General features: G+C 58.5%; 1 protein-coding gene across 9 annotated transcripts in view; it reads left to right on the plus strand.

The window, feature by feature from the left end:
• Positions 1 to 16,041, plus strand: part of VAV2 (vav guanine nucleotide exchange factor 2) — a 183,558-nt gene that overhangs the window by 29,679 nt on the left and 137,838 nt on the right. For 8 of the 9 annotated variants that reach the window (XM_082402378.1, XM_082402379.1, XM_082402374.1 and 5 more), the window contains exon 2: positions 12,649 to 12,765. The exons of the other annotated variant lie outside the window; for it this stretch is intronic. In XM_082402378.1, the coding sequence (XP_082258504.1) occupies positions 12,649 to 12,765 (117 nt within the window). The remainder of the gene's footprint in view (positions 1 to 12,648; positions 12,766 to 16,041) is intronic. 9 annotated transcript variants of the gene reach the window in all.

The following is a 16,041-nucleotide window of genomic DNA, read 5'->3' on the forward strand; positions in this document are numbered from 1 at the left end:
CGCCCCTGCCCTGGGCATTTGGGGTCCTTTCCAACATCTCAGGAGAGATGCTTCTTGAAGCTCCCTGCGGTGTCTGCGGAGAGCGAGGCAGCAGGAGGGCATCATGTGGACACTGCTCCCCGGCGGGCCGGCCGGCTCTGCAGTAACCCCGCCACCCCCATCCCCACAGGGTGACAGAGCTGATTGAGCGGCCTCGCCACGCGGGTGGGGACGACAGGCCCTCAACAGGTGGCCCCCGGACAGAGGGACGTTGGCTGCGGTGTATGTCTGTCACGCCGCTTCTCAGAGCCGCCAGGAGCCGTCGGGGTGATAACCAAACATGACGTTTTATCCGCTCTTCTCCCAGTGATGTGAGCTGACCCAGGCGCGAGGCCCCTGAGCGCCCGGCGTGCTGCCTTGAGTGACAGTTTCTGCGGCGTTTGTGGCACTTTGGAGAAGGATGTATGTCCCTGGTGTTCGTGGTGATGGGACCTTAAAAACGCCGCACGAAATGTGTTGGTTTCGCACACGTGGAGGCCACTTGCCCGTCGGGTTGGAAGTGCGGCGTGCGAGGGGGTCTCCACTGCCTGCTGGTTCTCCCTCCGGCCGCTGCTTGAGCAGGCGGGTGGCTTTCACTGAGCAGGGTTCCCCACTGGGGCTAGAGAACCACAGGCCTGTTTTGGGGTGCTCCATTTTGGGGTGCCCGAGCTGGGCACCTTCCCAAAGAGACTTGGAGGCAAGGGTGGGGGCCTGAGGCGTGTGGTGAGCCTAGAACTGGGGTCATGGCGGGGCGGAGTTGCCAGGGAGGGTGTGGCAGTGGGAGGGTTCAGGATTTGAATCTAGATCTCTGCCTGAAAGCTGGCTGGACCTGCCAAGGGCGCCCCCCCCCTCCCCGCCGCGCCCCGATTTAGGGCGTCGGAAGCTGGAGCTAAGCCCCATGATATTCAGAGAAGCAGCAAGGAGGTGGGTCTGGGGCCCAGCACAGCCACTTCTGACTTCCCCATCTGGCTGGGAGTCTCTCTGGGGCCCTTGACCCCCAAAGAGCCCTGGGTTGGCCCTGGGGGCTCCAAACCACATTTACTGAGGGCCCCAGGGTCCAGGGACTCCCAGCCAGGCGGGGCCGTCGGGGAACCCGTAAGGAGCAGGAACGGTCGCGAGCTAGGACAACAGGTGGAAGAAACCAGGATTTTTGCTTCTGTTTTTCATCAAAACCCTCTTCACTCATCCATCCATCCATCCATCCATCCATCCCACAAACCTTTGCTGAGGGCCTGCGGGTGTGGCATCGTCCGTTGTGTTGAGGCCAGGCAGCAGGCAGTTCAGGCCTGAAAGGCGCCTCCCACCAGCTGGCGCCTCAGGCTGCTGTAGCGTCACAGACTGGGTGCTGGCATCAGCAGAGATTCCTTCTCTCCCAGCTCTGGAGGCCAGATGTCTGAAATCAAGGTGTTGCAGGGCCGTGCTCCCCCCACTACACACCCCACACCCTCCCCCCCCCCCCCACCCCGGGAGGCTCTGCGGGAGGGTCCTTCCCACCTCCCTCAGCTCTTGGTGGTCCAGGCGTCCCTGGCTGTGGCCGCCTCACTCCTGTCCCTGCTCTGGCCTCACCTGGCCTCTTCTCTCCTCCCTGCGTCTCTCCTCTGTCTCTTATAAGGACACTCGTCATTGGACATAGGGCCCACCCTGATTCAGGATGGTCTCAAGATCCTTAATTACATCTGTGAAGACCCTTTTTCCAGGGCATGGACGTTTTTTCTGGGGACTACCTTTCAAGCCACTACACTTGGCAAACAGCTTTCTCAAGCCTCAGCCTGCTTATCTGTAAAAAGGGGGGTAGCGTCTGTGTTTGGACCATCATGTTAACGTCCGCAGAGCTGACCTGCCTCTGGAGTCGGATTGGGGAAGAGGAGCTTGGAGGCGTGTGGAGAAGGATGCTCTGATGTTGACCTTGAGGCCACTTTCAGGCAGGAAGTAGAGATGGAGACACTGAAGTGGCAGAGACAAGGGGCGATTTCACAGGGCTCGTGGGCCAGCGTTAACGGCCTGGCTTGGGGCCGCAGGAGGGAGGGGTGGCGTTGGGTGCTGGGGTGGTGGTAGGGGGCACTGTGCCAGGCGGCGGCCAAGCTAATCTCTCCTAGCCATGCCCGCCTGGAGGACTGGAGCATCAGGAGAGCGGGATTGAACCCTCTGGCTCAAGCGAAGATGGTCGCACGGAGAAACGCTAGAAAAGCAATTTCCTGCCGGCTTTGTAGAAAACCTTTGCTTTGACCCTGACCTTGAAGTCTTGATAAGGCGGGCTACTTTTTATCCTCCCCGGCTCACACGGGCCATTAGCCGGAGCAGCGGATCTTTTGAGGACTGCTGGGAACAGTTTCCATCCAGGTATCGGGAGGAGATCACAGATTATTCTTTCCTTGGGCAGCCGAGGGCTCAGAGGAGTTCTTGCTGCACTCTTGTCTGTGTTCCCTGACCCTGGGGCTCGCGGCAGGGCCTGGCGCACAGTAGGCGCCTATTAAGTGTCCGCTGACTACGGACAGAGTTGAGGATGAGCTCCCCAGCTACCCCCGCCCCTCCTGTTCTGCTCAGACTTCCAACCTAGTGTTTTTCCAGGATGGGTTTTCCTGGTGCGTTTCCCCTCAAGTGTTGATGAGGAAGTGCTCTGAGATCAGGGTGGGGAGTGATGGCTTTACATCTGTCACCAGCTTGGTACAGCCTGACTGCCAGTGGGTCTCCCTCCTGCTGGAGCTTGACCTCCTAACCTTTCAGAACCCGCTTCCCGTGGCTCAGCTGAGCCCCCTCCCCATTTATTTCACTGGGAAGGTCCCTCCGGAGCGTGGCGAGCAGGTGACCCCACACAGCTGTGAAGGTGGAAGGCTGTGTGGAGGGAGCGAGCTGGCTGAGCACAGCAGGGCCGGGAGCCCCAGAGGTACCAGGTGTCAGCGTTGTGTGTGCAACATCTGCTTTCTCGTGGGCCAAAGGGGGAAGGGAGTGGCCGGGTGGGAGGCCAAGGCCCACGCCCAGTGCTTCCGGAAGTGGCCAGAGGGCACTGGAAATGGGTCAGGGCGTTCTTGTGGGAGAAGGGTCCGGGCTCAGGGGTCAGGAAGCTTTCTGGGGCCGGACTTGGGGTCTGCCTTAGAGGCACCCCCTCTTGCAGCACCTAGGAGGCAGAGTGCGTTTTGTTTTGTTTTTTTTTTTAATTTTATTTATTTATTTATTTTTGACTGTGTTGGGTCCTCATTGCTGCATGCGGGCTTTCTCCAGTTGCTGCGAGCCGGGGCTACTCTTTGTTGCGGTGCGTGGGCTTCTCATTGCGGTGGCTTCTCTTGTTGCAGAGCACAGGCTCTAGGCGCGCGGGCTTCAGTAGTTGTGGCACGCAGGCTCAGTAGTTGTGGCGCACGGGCTTAGTTGCTCCGCGTCATGTGGGATCTTCCCGGACCAGGGCTCGAACCCTTGTCCCCTGCATTGGCAGGCAGATTCTTAACCACTGCGCCACCAGGGAAGTCCCCAGAGTGCGTTTTGAATCACACTTTGGTGGTCATGGCGGGAGGGTAATGTCCCGGGGAAGGGGAGGGGCCAGCATCACTGGGGAGCCCCTTCCTCCCAGGAGAGCTGGGATCAGGCAGAGAGGCACCAGCTCACGGAGATCAGTGCAGCTGTTGTCACCCCAGCGGGTTGGCCCTGGCCTCCTCCGATGTCGTTCCCAGAGGGGCTTCCCCCGCCCATGGCTTTGTGGGCAGGTCCCTCGTGGGAGGTGGCTTGCTTGGTGGCCCAGGCTGGACCAGACCACATGGGTCAGAGCTGGCCCTCCCCTCGCTGCGGGTTGAACCGGGCGGACCCCAAGCCATGAAACGGGCACATGTGATAGCTCGTGAGTCGGGGAGAGGAACGCGCAGACCGTGGACGTAAAGAGCTCCGTGGTGCACCCAGCGCAGGCCCGGCAGCTGATGATCTGTTACTGGAGAAAGTGGAATTCCACCCGATGATGTTTCAGCACCAGTGAGCGTTAGACTTCAAGCCAGACGGGTGACTCGGTCCTTTCTGGACAAAAACCTAGCGGCTGTGGGGTAAGCCACTCGACGTGACGGCAAGGGGCGGGCACAGCGGTGGGCCTGATGCTGCCATCGCACATGGCCTGCCCGCGATGTGGGGCGAGGCCAGCCCCTGGAGGGCCTCGGTGCACAAAGAAAACCCCCTCCGCTCCCTGCAGTGGGCCCTGCACAGAGGCCGCTGGGGTTCATCCGTCAGCCTGCTGGCGCCCACGTGAGCCCCCGTCTCCTGGTGCGTGTGCAGCTGAGGAAACGGCCTGAGTGGAGGAAGTGCTCCTGTTAAATTGTCCAGACATAATCGGGTCCCCGACGCTCCCCAGTAAATGCCCGGCTGGGCCTGCGCGTTCCCTGCCTAGAGCCGCGGGTGAGCTGTAGGTGCACCGGCCTCTCCCCCTGGGAGCCCCTGCATTCAGTGCTGGGGGCGGTCATGGTGGCTCGGCCCCCGACGGCGTGGGAAGCCGGGGCTGTGGACTTGGAAGGACTGATTCCAGTCCCAGATCCCGACCTCCCGAGCCTGGTTCCTTCTCTGTAAGATGGGTGATAAGTAATCCCTCCCTGCCGGAGGTGTCATTGGGCTTATGGACCCTACCTGGCTGGTGCATGGAGGCCCGAGGATGGTACTGATGGGTGCTGGAGTGAGTGGTCATGGCCAACCCCAAATTCCACCTGCCCCTTTATTTTTGGAAGAGATGCTTCTGGAAGGGAGGGTTCCCGCCACGCAGCTGCAGCCGTCCAGGGGCCCCAGATGCCTGTAAAGCCATCTTGGAATCCCTGCTGCTTGGGGGGAAAGCTGGGCCATTTCAGAGATGTCAGTTAATGCTCTGTAGACGGTCATCTGTTCGTTCATTCATTCATTCATTCACTAGACATTGAACCCTGGCTGTGGGTCATTGCCCAGGGTATTTGGGACCCAGGGGGAGAAGAGGGTCTTGGCCCCTGCCCCCCATGGAATATCTGGCCAGCTTGTCACCTCCAGGCCCCCTGTTTATTTACCCCAAGGGCCCCAAATTTCAAAGATCCATTCCAGTAAGCTGCCTCTCTTAAATAGTAACGAAGTCATTTAAGATGTTTTTTGGAATGAGCGTGGCATAAATAAAACAAGAAATTGATTCCTTTTCCCATTTTTTATGGATCAAAGACCTCGTCGTCAGCTGCCCGTCAGAGCGTCTGATCGACAGGTCGACAGGCTCAGCAGCTTGGCCCCAGGGCGGGGGCGGGTAGCATTGCTCCAGCTGCAGCAAAGCGACTTGTCATCGTGAAGTGCAGTTTTAGTGCCGGTTGTTGAAATATTTCAAGAAACTCAGTGCTGTCCATGGGCACTTTTTGGAGCCTGTGTTGTAGAGCGTGAACTTCAGATGTGGAGACCCCCGCCTTGCAGAAAGATGCAGGGGTTTTAAAACAGAGCTCCTGTTCTCGAGATACCTGGGTGGCTGGCGTGCCCGGGTCCCTCTCCGGGGGTCCAGGGGTCTGTCTTACGGCTGGGGGGTGCTGGGAGGATGCTCTTCAACGCGCTTTTGTCCCGCTGCTGTGGCCGTGAGCAAGAGAGCCTCAGACACGTCCTGTCCTGGAGGCCTTGGTTCCTCCCCTGGTCCCTGAGCATCCGCTTGGAGGAGTTAGGCTGGTAAGATTAGAGGCCGGCAGAGGTGTGGACGAAGGGCCAGCTCCGTCTGGGGTGCGGCCACTCCTCAGTTCCGGCTGACTATGTCCAGGAGGGAGTGCAGATCACAGGGCCCTGGCGGGGCCGTCAGGGCCAGACCCCACCTCCCCCCTTGCAGGGCATGGTGGCCCAGGGAAGGTCTGGGCACAGGGACTTTGGGACCTCCTGAGACAGGTGGTCTCAGTGTCAATTGTCCCTTCGTAAAGCAGTTTTCTTGAGTGAGGGGCCCAGCATTGTAGGAGTCAGGGGGCAAGACTTCCCCATTTTACAGATGGGAAAACTGAGGCGGGAAAAGATGGGGCCGTTGAGTTGGAGCAGGCACAGCCCAGCGGCCAGGCCAGGGTCTGGGCTGGAATGTGCGTCTGTGCCTTCCTGCCCTGCCCTGGAGACCCCAGGGGTGGTGGGACTGTGTGGTGGAGTGGGTGGGCCGGGGATGCCAGCCAGAGTGCCCAGAGGAGCTTTGCATGTCGGGGACCATGTGCGGAGGCTGGTGGGGGGAGGAATGTTGGCAGGGATGTGGGCCCCAATCACTTCTGGGAGCTGAAGGCTGCTGGCCTCCTGACTTAGCCTGGGGGCAGCCAAAGGGACTTCTTCCCCTGGGACAAGCCCTGTAAGAGGCAAGAGGGCACCAGGAGAGGTCAACCCTCCTTGCCAAATCTCTGAACCTCGGTTTCCACACCTGCAAACTAGGGTTCAAAATAAAAGTCCATCGTAGGGATGGATCGAACGCAGACCTAAAAGCAGAAGGTCTCAGTGAACAGTGAAGTGGGGCATGCTGGTCGGTTCCTGCGCAGCAGTCAAATTCCCCCACCCACTGGCCGATTCGTGAGCCGCGATTTCTGTGTGTGGAGCCTGCCTGTCGAGCCCAAAGGCTGGGCTCCTACCTTCAGTGTCTCCCCATCACCCCGACCAGACTTAATTTTCCTGCAAGTATTATTTTCTTTTTTTAAAAAAATCTTACTGACTCCCTGCTCAGAAACCTATAAACTATCAAGAGTCTGGCCGTGGAGGTTAAACGGACCCAGATCTGTTCCCAGCTCTGTCACGTCCTTGCTAGTGACCTTGGGCAGGCTAGGTAACCTCTTGGGACCTCAGTCTCTTCGTCGGTGAATTAGGAGTCGGTGTAATGACTGTGGGATGCTGTGAGCAGCCCATCCCTTAGCCCAGAGCCTGGTGCCATGGAAACCCTTGCTACGTGGGAGCTTTGGAGATTCTTACGAGCCAGTGTGAGACGCCTGGGATCCTCGGACCCTAGTCTAGCCCCTCACTGTAGCAGTGAGGCTTGCCAAGCGCACACGGTGGGGGAGGGGGGTTGGAACCAGGAGCCAGGTCTGCACAGAGGGGTGAGTCACATCCCACAGAGCCCAGCACCCGGGGGCCGGGCGCCTCCCTCATGGCCCAGCACAGCTCCCTGGGGGCTCCAAGGGGCAGGGCAGCCAGCCAGGCCTTGAACACACAGACCCCGCCCCTTCCCCTTATCCTGGGCTTCCACACGGCTTCCCCTCCCCCCTCCAGGCAGGGGCCTGTGGTCATCATCCCAGCTGCACGGTTTCTGGCAGGAACTTGGACCCACCCTTGGTCTAGCTGCCCTGAGCCTCACTTTGTCCATCTGTGGAATGGGGTGCACAGCTCAGGGGGCCGTCGCAGGCGGTAATAGGTTTGTCACTGGAGCAGGACCGAAAGCAGCCCTGGTTACCTCCCTCCCTCGCCCTGTGGGCGGTTCCCCGGCCACCTGCATTCAAACCACAAATCCCGGGCTCCCTGCTGCCAGGTGACCTCACGCAAGTGGCTTCAGCACCCTGCGCCTCAGCTCCCCCTTTTGCACCAGCCTCAGTGCTGAGGCGCGTGAGCAGTGGATGTGAGCTCCGGGTGCCCCGTCCCAGTGCTGCCTGGGGGACAGCAAGCCTGGGGGGGTAACAGGAGGGGCCCTGGTGGCCTGAAGGCTGCCCGCCCAGTGGGGCAGGGCCTCTGTGTCTCCTCCACGGGGTGGGGCTGTCCCTGGCGGTGTCTCCGTGATCAGTGGGTTGACCACTAGGAGGCCATAGTGGAGCCGCTTGAGCCTGGCCAGGAAGCCCCCCACTTCCCCCCACCGCCGAGGGTGCATGGGGGCCACGAGGCTCAGACACGGCCCCTGACTCTCAGGACCCTGCTCTGCCTATCACGACCAGGATCCCTGCACTGGGGCCTGGGGACAGCTAAGTGACAGGTGACAGCGAGCAGCGGGCCTGGGCTGTCCTGTCCGGCTGTGCCTGGGGAGGTGGCCGGCCGCCCGTGGAGCCTGCGTCCTCACGCTGATCTGATTTCAGCCTGACCAGGTCTGAGGAGGCTGAAAAGGGCTTGGGACTAGAGGACATAGGCGGTCCCACCTCTCGGCGCAGTGGCCAGGCCTCAATGAGGGATTGCTTGGGACCCCCCCAGCCCCGTGTCTGGGGCTGGGGGAGCCCACGCCCCACGGGATGCCCTCAACCAATACAACGGCGCTGCCTCAGGTCTGGGCCGCTTGTCAAGGGGCCAGTTTTCCCGGGACAGACCCTTATTGTGGCCGCCCTTCATAGAGGGCCCCGCGGGCCGAGGAGACAGAAGAATGCCACTTGCCCCTGAAGCCACAGGGACACGGCCTGCCGTCAGGCCTTCTCTGGCCACAGGACAAGGATGGGCAGCTTCTGGCTTCACACTGGCCGCTGCCCCCGCCCACTGTCACCCAGCCTGTGACTGAGACGTGCCTGCAGCCGCTTCAGCCCTGGTCCCCTCACCCTCACCCCTCAGGAGTCTCCGTCCCAGAGTCAGAAGCTGATTCTGCTGGGAGTGAGGGGCCATGAGGCTCTGCTTGGCCAGGCTCCGGCCACGCACCCTCCCGGGCCCAGGGGTGGTGGGGGAGGAGGGGACTGGAGGAAGGTGAGTCTCTGGGCCTCAGTTTCCCTAATTGTATAATGAGGGAGAACGGTGACCGTGTCACTTATTCAAACAGGGCCACTTATGGGAGTGAAAGGGATGTTGTTGGTAAGCACAGCGGACAAGGGGGACCCAGGACTCAGAGCACCCTGGAGGTAGGCCCCATCCTCTCAAAGGGCCTTCAGCACTCTGGAAGCACACGTGGGTTCAAATCTTGGCTTGGCCACCTTTTAATCTGGAGCCAAAGTTCTCCACTGCCTGGGCGTCAGTTACCTTACCTGTGAAATGGGGTGAATTCCTGGAGGGAGGGCAGAGGCTGCAGCACAGTGCCAGGCGCACAGGCCCCCGTGAACCGCTGCCGGCCCGGGGGCTTTCTCCCAGCCCTGCCGTGCCCCTTTCCCCGCGGTCCGAGTCTGTCTGTGCGGCTGTTGTCCGCCGCCAGCCTGCGGTGGGCCCAGAGCATCACGGGGAGCGGTTCTGGAAGGTGAGGGGCCCGAGCGACCACAGTGGGGGTGGGACCAGGCCGGTCAGACACTGTGCCCACGGGTCTCCTGCCCCCGCCTGAGCCCCCAAAGGAAGCCTGGCCTTGCCGGCTGCGATTATGGTTAGGAACTGTGTAATTAACTCTAAAAATGGGAGGCTGAGGAGGAATTAAAATAGAGGCTTAGTGGAAATCAGAGGCGAGTGGTGCAGAAAAGGCTGGAGCTGGGCTGGACGCCGCAGCCGGTCCTGCAGGGCGGGCGGGAGGAGGAGGGTCTGGAGCTGCAGGGTTGAGGGGGCCGGGGTGGCTCTGGTTCAGGCCCCTCCTCTGGGTGGGGGAAGCTGGGGGGGTTGAAACAGCTGAAGTCGCGGTTCTGGGCGTCTGAGATCCAGGTGACCACAGGGTGGGCTGTCTCTTGGGGTCTTGGTGGAAGAATGTGTCCCAGGCCCTCTCCCAGTTCCTGGTGGCTTCCTTGGCTCCTGGGTGCATCACCTCAGTCTCCACCTCCATCGTCACGTGGCCTCCTCCCTGTGGGTCTGTTTTGTGAATTAAAATTTTTTATGGTGGTGAAATACAAGACATAAAATTTACCATTGGGACTTCCCTGGCGGTCCAGTGGCTAAGGTGCCGCGCTTCCAATGCAGGGGGCGTGGGTTCGATCCCCGGTTGGGGAACAAAGATCCCACATCCCGCGGGGCGGGGTGCGGCCAAAAACAAAAATCTACCTTTTTCTTCTGGGGATCCATTGTGTGTGTTACGCTTCACAATAAAACAGGTTAACACCAATAACAAACAAACAAAAAAATTTACCTTTTTAACCATTTTTAACTGTACGATTCAGTGGCATTTACATTGACAATGCTGTGTAACAGGCAGAACTTGTTCTTCTTCCCAAACTGAAACCCTGTCCCCATTAAACACTAAGTCCCCGGCCTCCGCCCTCTTTCTGTCTCTGTGGATTTACTTATCCTAGGTCCCGCATGTCAGTGAAATCCTACAGTATTTGTCTTTTTGTGTCTGTGTTTTTCAAAAATGTCAGGGCAAGGAAGACAAAGACTGGAGTGTTCTAGGTCCACACGTTTAAACCAGTAGCTGTAGCCGGTTTTGCTATTAAATTTAAATTCATTAGAATAAAGTTACATTAAAAGTGCAGTTGTTGGGCTTCCCTGGTGGCGCAGTTGTTGGGCTTCCCAGTGGTTAAGAATCCGCCTGCTAATGCAGGGGACACAGGTTCGAGCCCTGGTCCGGGAAGATCCCACATGCTGCGGAGCACCTAAGCCCGTGCGCCACAACTACTGAGCCTGCGCTCTAGAGCCCGCGAGCCACAACTCCCGAAGCCCACGTGCCACAACTACTGAAGCCCGCGCGCCTAGAGCCCGTGCTCTGCAACAAGAGAAGCCACCACAATGAGAAGCCCGCGCACCGCAACGAAGAGTAGCCCCCGCTCGCCGCAACTAGAGAAAGCCCGCGTGCAGCAACAAAGACCCAACGCAGCCAAAAATAAATAAATAAATTTATTTTAAAAAAAGTGCAGTTGTTCAGTCGGGCTGGCCACATCTCAAGCGCTCAGCGGGCATGTGTGCCTGGTGCTGCCCTACTGGACGGCGCACACGGGACATTTCCATCCTTCCAGAAAGTTCTGTTGGAGAATGCTCTTCTAGGTTCATGGAGACAAAAGGGACGTGATGACTAAAATCGTGTGTGGGCCGAGATTGGATGCTGGGCCAGAATTTTTTTTTTTTTCTATCAGGACGTTTTGATTGTCCTTTATCTTTATCTATTGAAGAAATGTGAGTCCTGTCTCTAGATGAGGTAAGGTGTGGGACCTACGTTAACTGCCTGATTTTGACATTGATGCTGCGATTGTGGAGGGCGTGTTCTTGTTCTCAGGAAGTACACGCTCAGATGTTTGGGGGGAGGGGGGTCACGTCTGCAGTTCACTCTCAGGTGTTGAGAAAAGATACACACACACACAGACATACACAGATAGATACACACTGATACACACAGAGGTACACACACACAGATACACACAGATAAATACAGAGATACAAACACAGATACATCCTGATACGCACAGATAAACACACACACACACACACACACTGAACCACACAAACACACAGATGTACACAGATAAACACACAGAGATACACACGCAGATACATCCTGATATGCACAGATAAACACACACACACGCTGAACCACACAAACACACAGATATACACGGATGAACACAGAGATACACACACAGATACACACTGAACCACACAAACACACAGATATACACAGATAAACACACAGAGATACACACACAGATACATCCTGATATACAAAGATAAACACAGAGATATACACCCAGATCCACACACCCAGATACCCACACACACAGATAGAGAATAGTTAATGTACTACAAGCACGTAAGCCGGGGTCGTCTCTAACCAGTGACCAGCCCCAGCCAGGAGGGAGGAGTGGCCCGATGAGGGGGGTGCTTCCCAGCCAGGGGTGATGCCCGTTGGGTGCGGCTGGGTGGGGAGATTCGCGTCTCTGCTGGGGTGCCGTGTGCCCCGTGGGCGTTCTCAGCGCATCTTGGTTTACGCTGGGCCTGCGTAGCTTCTGATTCTGACCCGTCCTTCATCTAGATCTGTCTGTTCGTCTAAATTTCCGGTGAGGAGTCCAGGCTCTCTGCAGGTCTCTTGAAGTTGAGCTGTTGGGCCCTTAGTGAGTGGTTACCATGGGGACAACTGGTCTGAACCCTGGGTTAGCGTTCAGCTGTGTGCACCATGGTCCTCACCTCGTGGACGCCCACGCCGAACTGGACCAGGTGGGCGGATGGCTCCCGCGTACCTAATGCCCAGCCTGCGCCGTCAGGGTGGATAGTTAACCCAGCCAGGCACGTCCTGTTAGGGAACCAGGCATCAGGAGCCGAAGCCACTCTCCCCTGGTCCCGCTAGAGTCATTGGACAGGATTCAAACCCGGGACCCTGTGACTCCAAGGTCTGCGCTCCAGGCCACCTTGCCTGCTGCCCCCAAGTCTTTACCAGCTTTCTCCACGGGGACTGAAGCCGGCGACCCTGTTTGCCCCCTCACCCCATGCCTCCGATTGTGTTGCCAAGCCCACTGCAAGCTGGGAGCTCAGATACTGGGTTACTGGGTGGAGGAGGTACCTGTGGAGGCTGATCTAGGATTTAGATGCTGGCCTTTGTGCTCCCAGTGGCCCCCTGCTGTGTCTGGCATGTGCTGCTCCAGGGGTCCCCATGGCTGCTGTAGGGCTTTGTCATGTGTAAAGTAACAGGGGCTGTGTCTGTGTGGGGAAGGCAGTGTGCACTTGTGTGTGCGCCCGCTCTGTGCCTGCCGACTGAAAACCAGCATATTTTGTTCCAGCCGTGATTGTCGGAGTTGAAACGTGTGGATCCCTGGGCAGGGGCACGGGGCAGATGGCCGGGAATGGCCAGGGCCAGTGGGATGGCCGTGGTGTCTCCTCCGAGCAGGGAAGCGCTGGTCCAGGTCGGCGCACGGAAGCAGAGTTTGCAGCTGTTAGCATTACTGCTGTACAGACCGTGCAGGTTGAGTAATTTTCCCTTCTCTCCTCTAGTTCCTGTGTTTGAAGAACATCCGCACCTTCCTTAAAGTCTGCCACGACAAATTTGGACTCAGGAACAGCGAGCTGTTTGACCCCTTCGACCTCTTCGATGTCCGAGACTTTGGGAAGGTGAGTGGCCTCTTTCCGGGATGGGCCCGGCCCCTCCGCGCAGAGCCCGGTGGGCAGGTGCGGGCCTGGCTGTGTTACAAACAGGAGGGGGCACATCGGGGGCTGGGGCAGCGGGACGGCCCCTCCCACCTCTCAGGCTGTTCAGGGTGAAGTCAGGCATCCCGGATCCAGGAGGATGGGGGGAAAGCCGGGCCTGGACGAGGCCGGTACTGGGGATGCAGCCCTGGCCCTACCTTTCTAGCTGAGCGACCCTAAGCATTTACTTCCTGCCTCGAGTCTCCCATTCTTTGTGGGAGAAAGGGCACCAGCTCCGTGGGTCGGCTGAGGTGATGCAGGTACCGCTTTTACTCTGGTGCTCTGAGAAGGGAGCCGTCAAGATTATACTGAAACAAGCAGGGCCGTCTGGCTCTGAGCAGGTGTCGGGCAAGGGGGCGGTGATTATCTGAACTTCCTGGTCCCTGGAGGTGATCCCCTAGGTCCGTGGTAGATAACCCGGGAAGTCTCCCCGTGTTCTCAGAAAGTGTCCCTGGCAGCTGTCTGGGAGTCCTGCTGGCACAGGTGAGGGGAACCTGAGGTCGGGCAGGTGCAAAGGCCAGGTGAGGGTGTGGCTCGTTGTGGCTTCCTGGTGAGCCTGCGTTCAGAGTGTCAAAGCAGGGTGTCACGTTCCATCTGGAAGCCAACAGTTCCAAGGTCCCTCCTTTTAAAAGATGGGGTCAGGACGTGATACCTTGTTGATGGATCGGGGACCGAGGGCTTGAATCAGGCCTGGCTCTTGGCCGCCCTGTGGCCCAGCTGTTCCTGAGTTCCTGCGTGCTCTTGGAGGCCCTTCCCTCTGCTGCCAGCACAGGACTACCCGGGGCCATTTCCACCTGTTGATGGGAAATATCAGAGGATATTTATTGCCTGCTTTATCTGAGGACCATTATCATAAGGGATCTGGTGTTTGCGGAAGAGTTCTGTGAATACATGATTTATGAAACGCAAGGGGAGTTTTGTATTTGCACTTGCAAATGCTGAGAAGTCAGTTCCAAGAGGAGCCCTTATTTGAAGTGCTGTGAAGTGTCAAATTAGCATCAATAACTAGGACTTTCCCATAAGCCACCTGGGCCTGACGGTCCTCTTCTTCAGTTCTGAAATTCTCTAGAAACGAGATTCGGGGACCTGTTCAAGAGCCTGTCTCTTTGTGTCCGCACCCAGCTCTTAGAGGTTTCTCTTCCTCTCTTAAATGACTCGCCCAAGTCCCTCTGGCTGTAGGGCACTTGCCCAGGACTCTGAGGCCGCCTTCTTCCCCTCTGCCTGGGGGCGTGTCTGCTGGGGCAGGAGCCTTGGGAGCTGTGCTGGTGTCCTTTCCCACAAGCGGGCTCCTCAGTTTTCACAGTCTTGCTTTTAAATGGATTAGAACCTCTCTCCTGTTCTTATTTCTCCTTGTGACCAGCAGTGCCCTGGGCAGGGGAGGAGCCAGTGGCTCTGGACTTTGGGGAACGGCCTTCGGAACACACACAAACACACAGACGCGCACACACGCACAAACACTCATACACACAACTGGTATTTAAAATAATTGCATAGAGAAAAAGACAGGATAAACCCTGGCCAAACCCATTTCTTGGCCAGCTGTGACACACACAGTGCCCAGCCTGTAGTAGGTGCTCATTACTTTGCTTGAGCCGAGTGCAGTGATGTAAGACATACACAAATTTGGATTCAACTCTCGTCACATGACCTGCCAACCATGGCCGAGCACTTTGAAAGGGGGCGCCCCTCGTGGTCGTCAGCGGTTGCAGTGGGGTGGTTTGACCCCGGGGGGGCGTGCCAGCTGCCTGCAGAGGGGCCGCTCAGGGCACGCCGGGAGTGGGCAGTGGATCTGGACTGAGTCACGGTGTGGGGACCGGGAATGGAACGGAGGAGCCGAGAGGCCTGGGCTCAGCCTCACGTCCTGCAGGGAGACCCCGAGGCTCTGGCAAGGGCAGGGCCGCCCTGGCTCTGCTCCCGGTCTTCACATTGAGTCCAACAGACCTGGTTCAAAATCTGGGTCCACCTACTGGCCGATGACTTCGGCAGGTGACACAGTGACTCTGACCTACCTCGGTTTGCCGAGGACCACGTGGGCCGGGGAGCCCTCTGCATGGTGCCCGGCCCCTAGTAGGTGCTCATTAAACGGCGGTGCCGCTGCTCCTGGTCCCTCCCCACCCCCAGGTTTGGTGGAAATGAAGCTAGACCAGCACAGCTTGGTGGCAGCCTCCCCTCTCTTAGTTTTTCTCCACCGCTGTATTTGTGCAGACTTCCGGAGCCCACCCTGGCCCTCCCGCCGTCCTCCCTGTGCTGCTCTCCCGCTTCCCTGCCTAGTTTTCTGAGCGCGGTAAACCCGTGGTCAGCACCCCGAGCTGAGTTTGACATGGCGCCAGCAGGGGCTGGGGCGCCGAGAGGAGCTTCTCCCCACGCGGGAGCCACTGACCACAGCCTGCTTTGCTCGGCTCGTCGCCCCGATGTCCGGGGACAGGAGCCCCTGGAAAGCACACACGTAAGCAAGACCCCGGCTCCTGCCCGCTGCACTGCTGCCTGCCCTGGTCCCGTTTGGGGACTGTCCCTGCCCCAGGGCAGCTGTGGACGGGCAGGCAGAGCTGGGGCTCCAGACTGCGGGACAGGGAGCAGGTCTGGGGAGGTCGGGCTCCTCACTCAGGTGTGACTTCCTGGGATGGGCTTGGGAAGGCCGTCATCATGTGGAGACTTGGCTCTGGGCACACTCACCAAGGTTCCCACGGCCCAGACTCGCCTCTTGCCCTCCAGGAGCCCCATCCAGTGGGGACGCCCAGGCTAGTCCAGATGCGCCTGGCGCTGCTCAGTGATGTCAGACCATGAAGATGGGATGCTTGTTCTGCTCTTCCCTGACGGCCATCGCTGGCCCAGCGCGGGCGGAAGGACCCGTCCCTAGGGGCGATTCCAGTCTCTGCCGACCGGAAAACTGCCTGGAGCCCGTGTTGAGAGTGACACTGAGGCCAATTCTTGGATGGTTGGGAAAGGGCTTGGGGGCGGCTGTGGTCTCTCATGGGGGTGGGTGGGGGCAGGGATTTGAGGGGCAAGGTTTCTTTCGCACTTTTTGCCTGGGCGTCCTCCACTTACATAGGATTCAGGAGCAGAAAGGATCCTTACGGGATAGCTGGCTAGTTAGTCTTAGGCTGGTTTAGAAATTTCCAGGTTTTTTTTTTCTTTGCTGTTATTGAAGGAGGCTTATAGCATTCAGGTCCTGTTTGGGTTCTGGGTGGTGGTGTTCTTTTT

The sequence above is a fragment of the Balaenoptera borealis genome (genome assembly GCF_965194805.1).
Source record: "Balaenoptera borealis genome assembly, chromosome: 8".
NCBI lineage: Eukaryota > Metazoa > Chordata > Mammalia > Artiodactyla > Balaenopteridae > Balaenoptera > Balaenoptera borealis.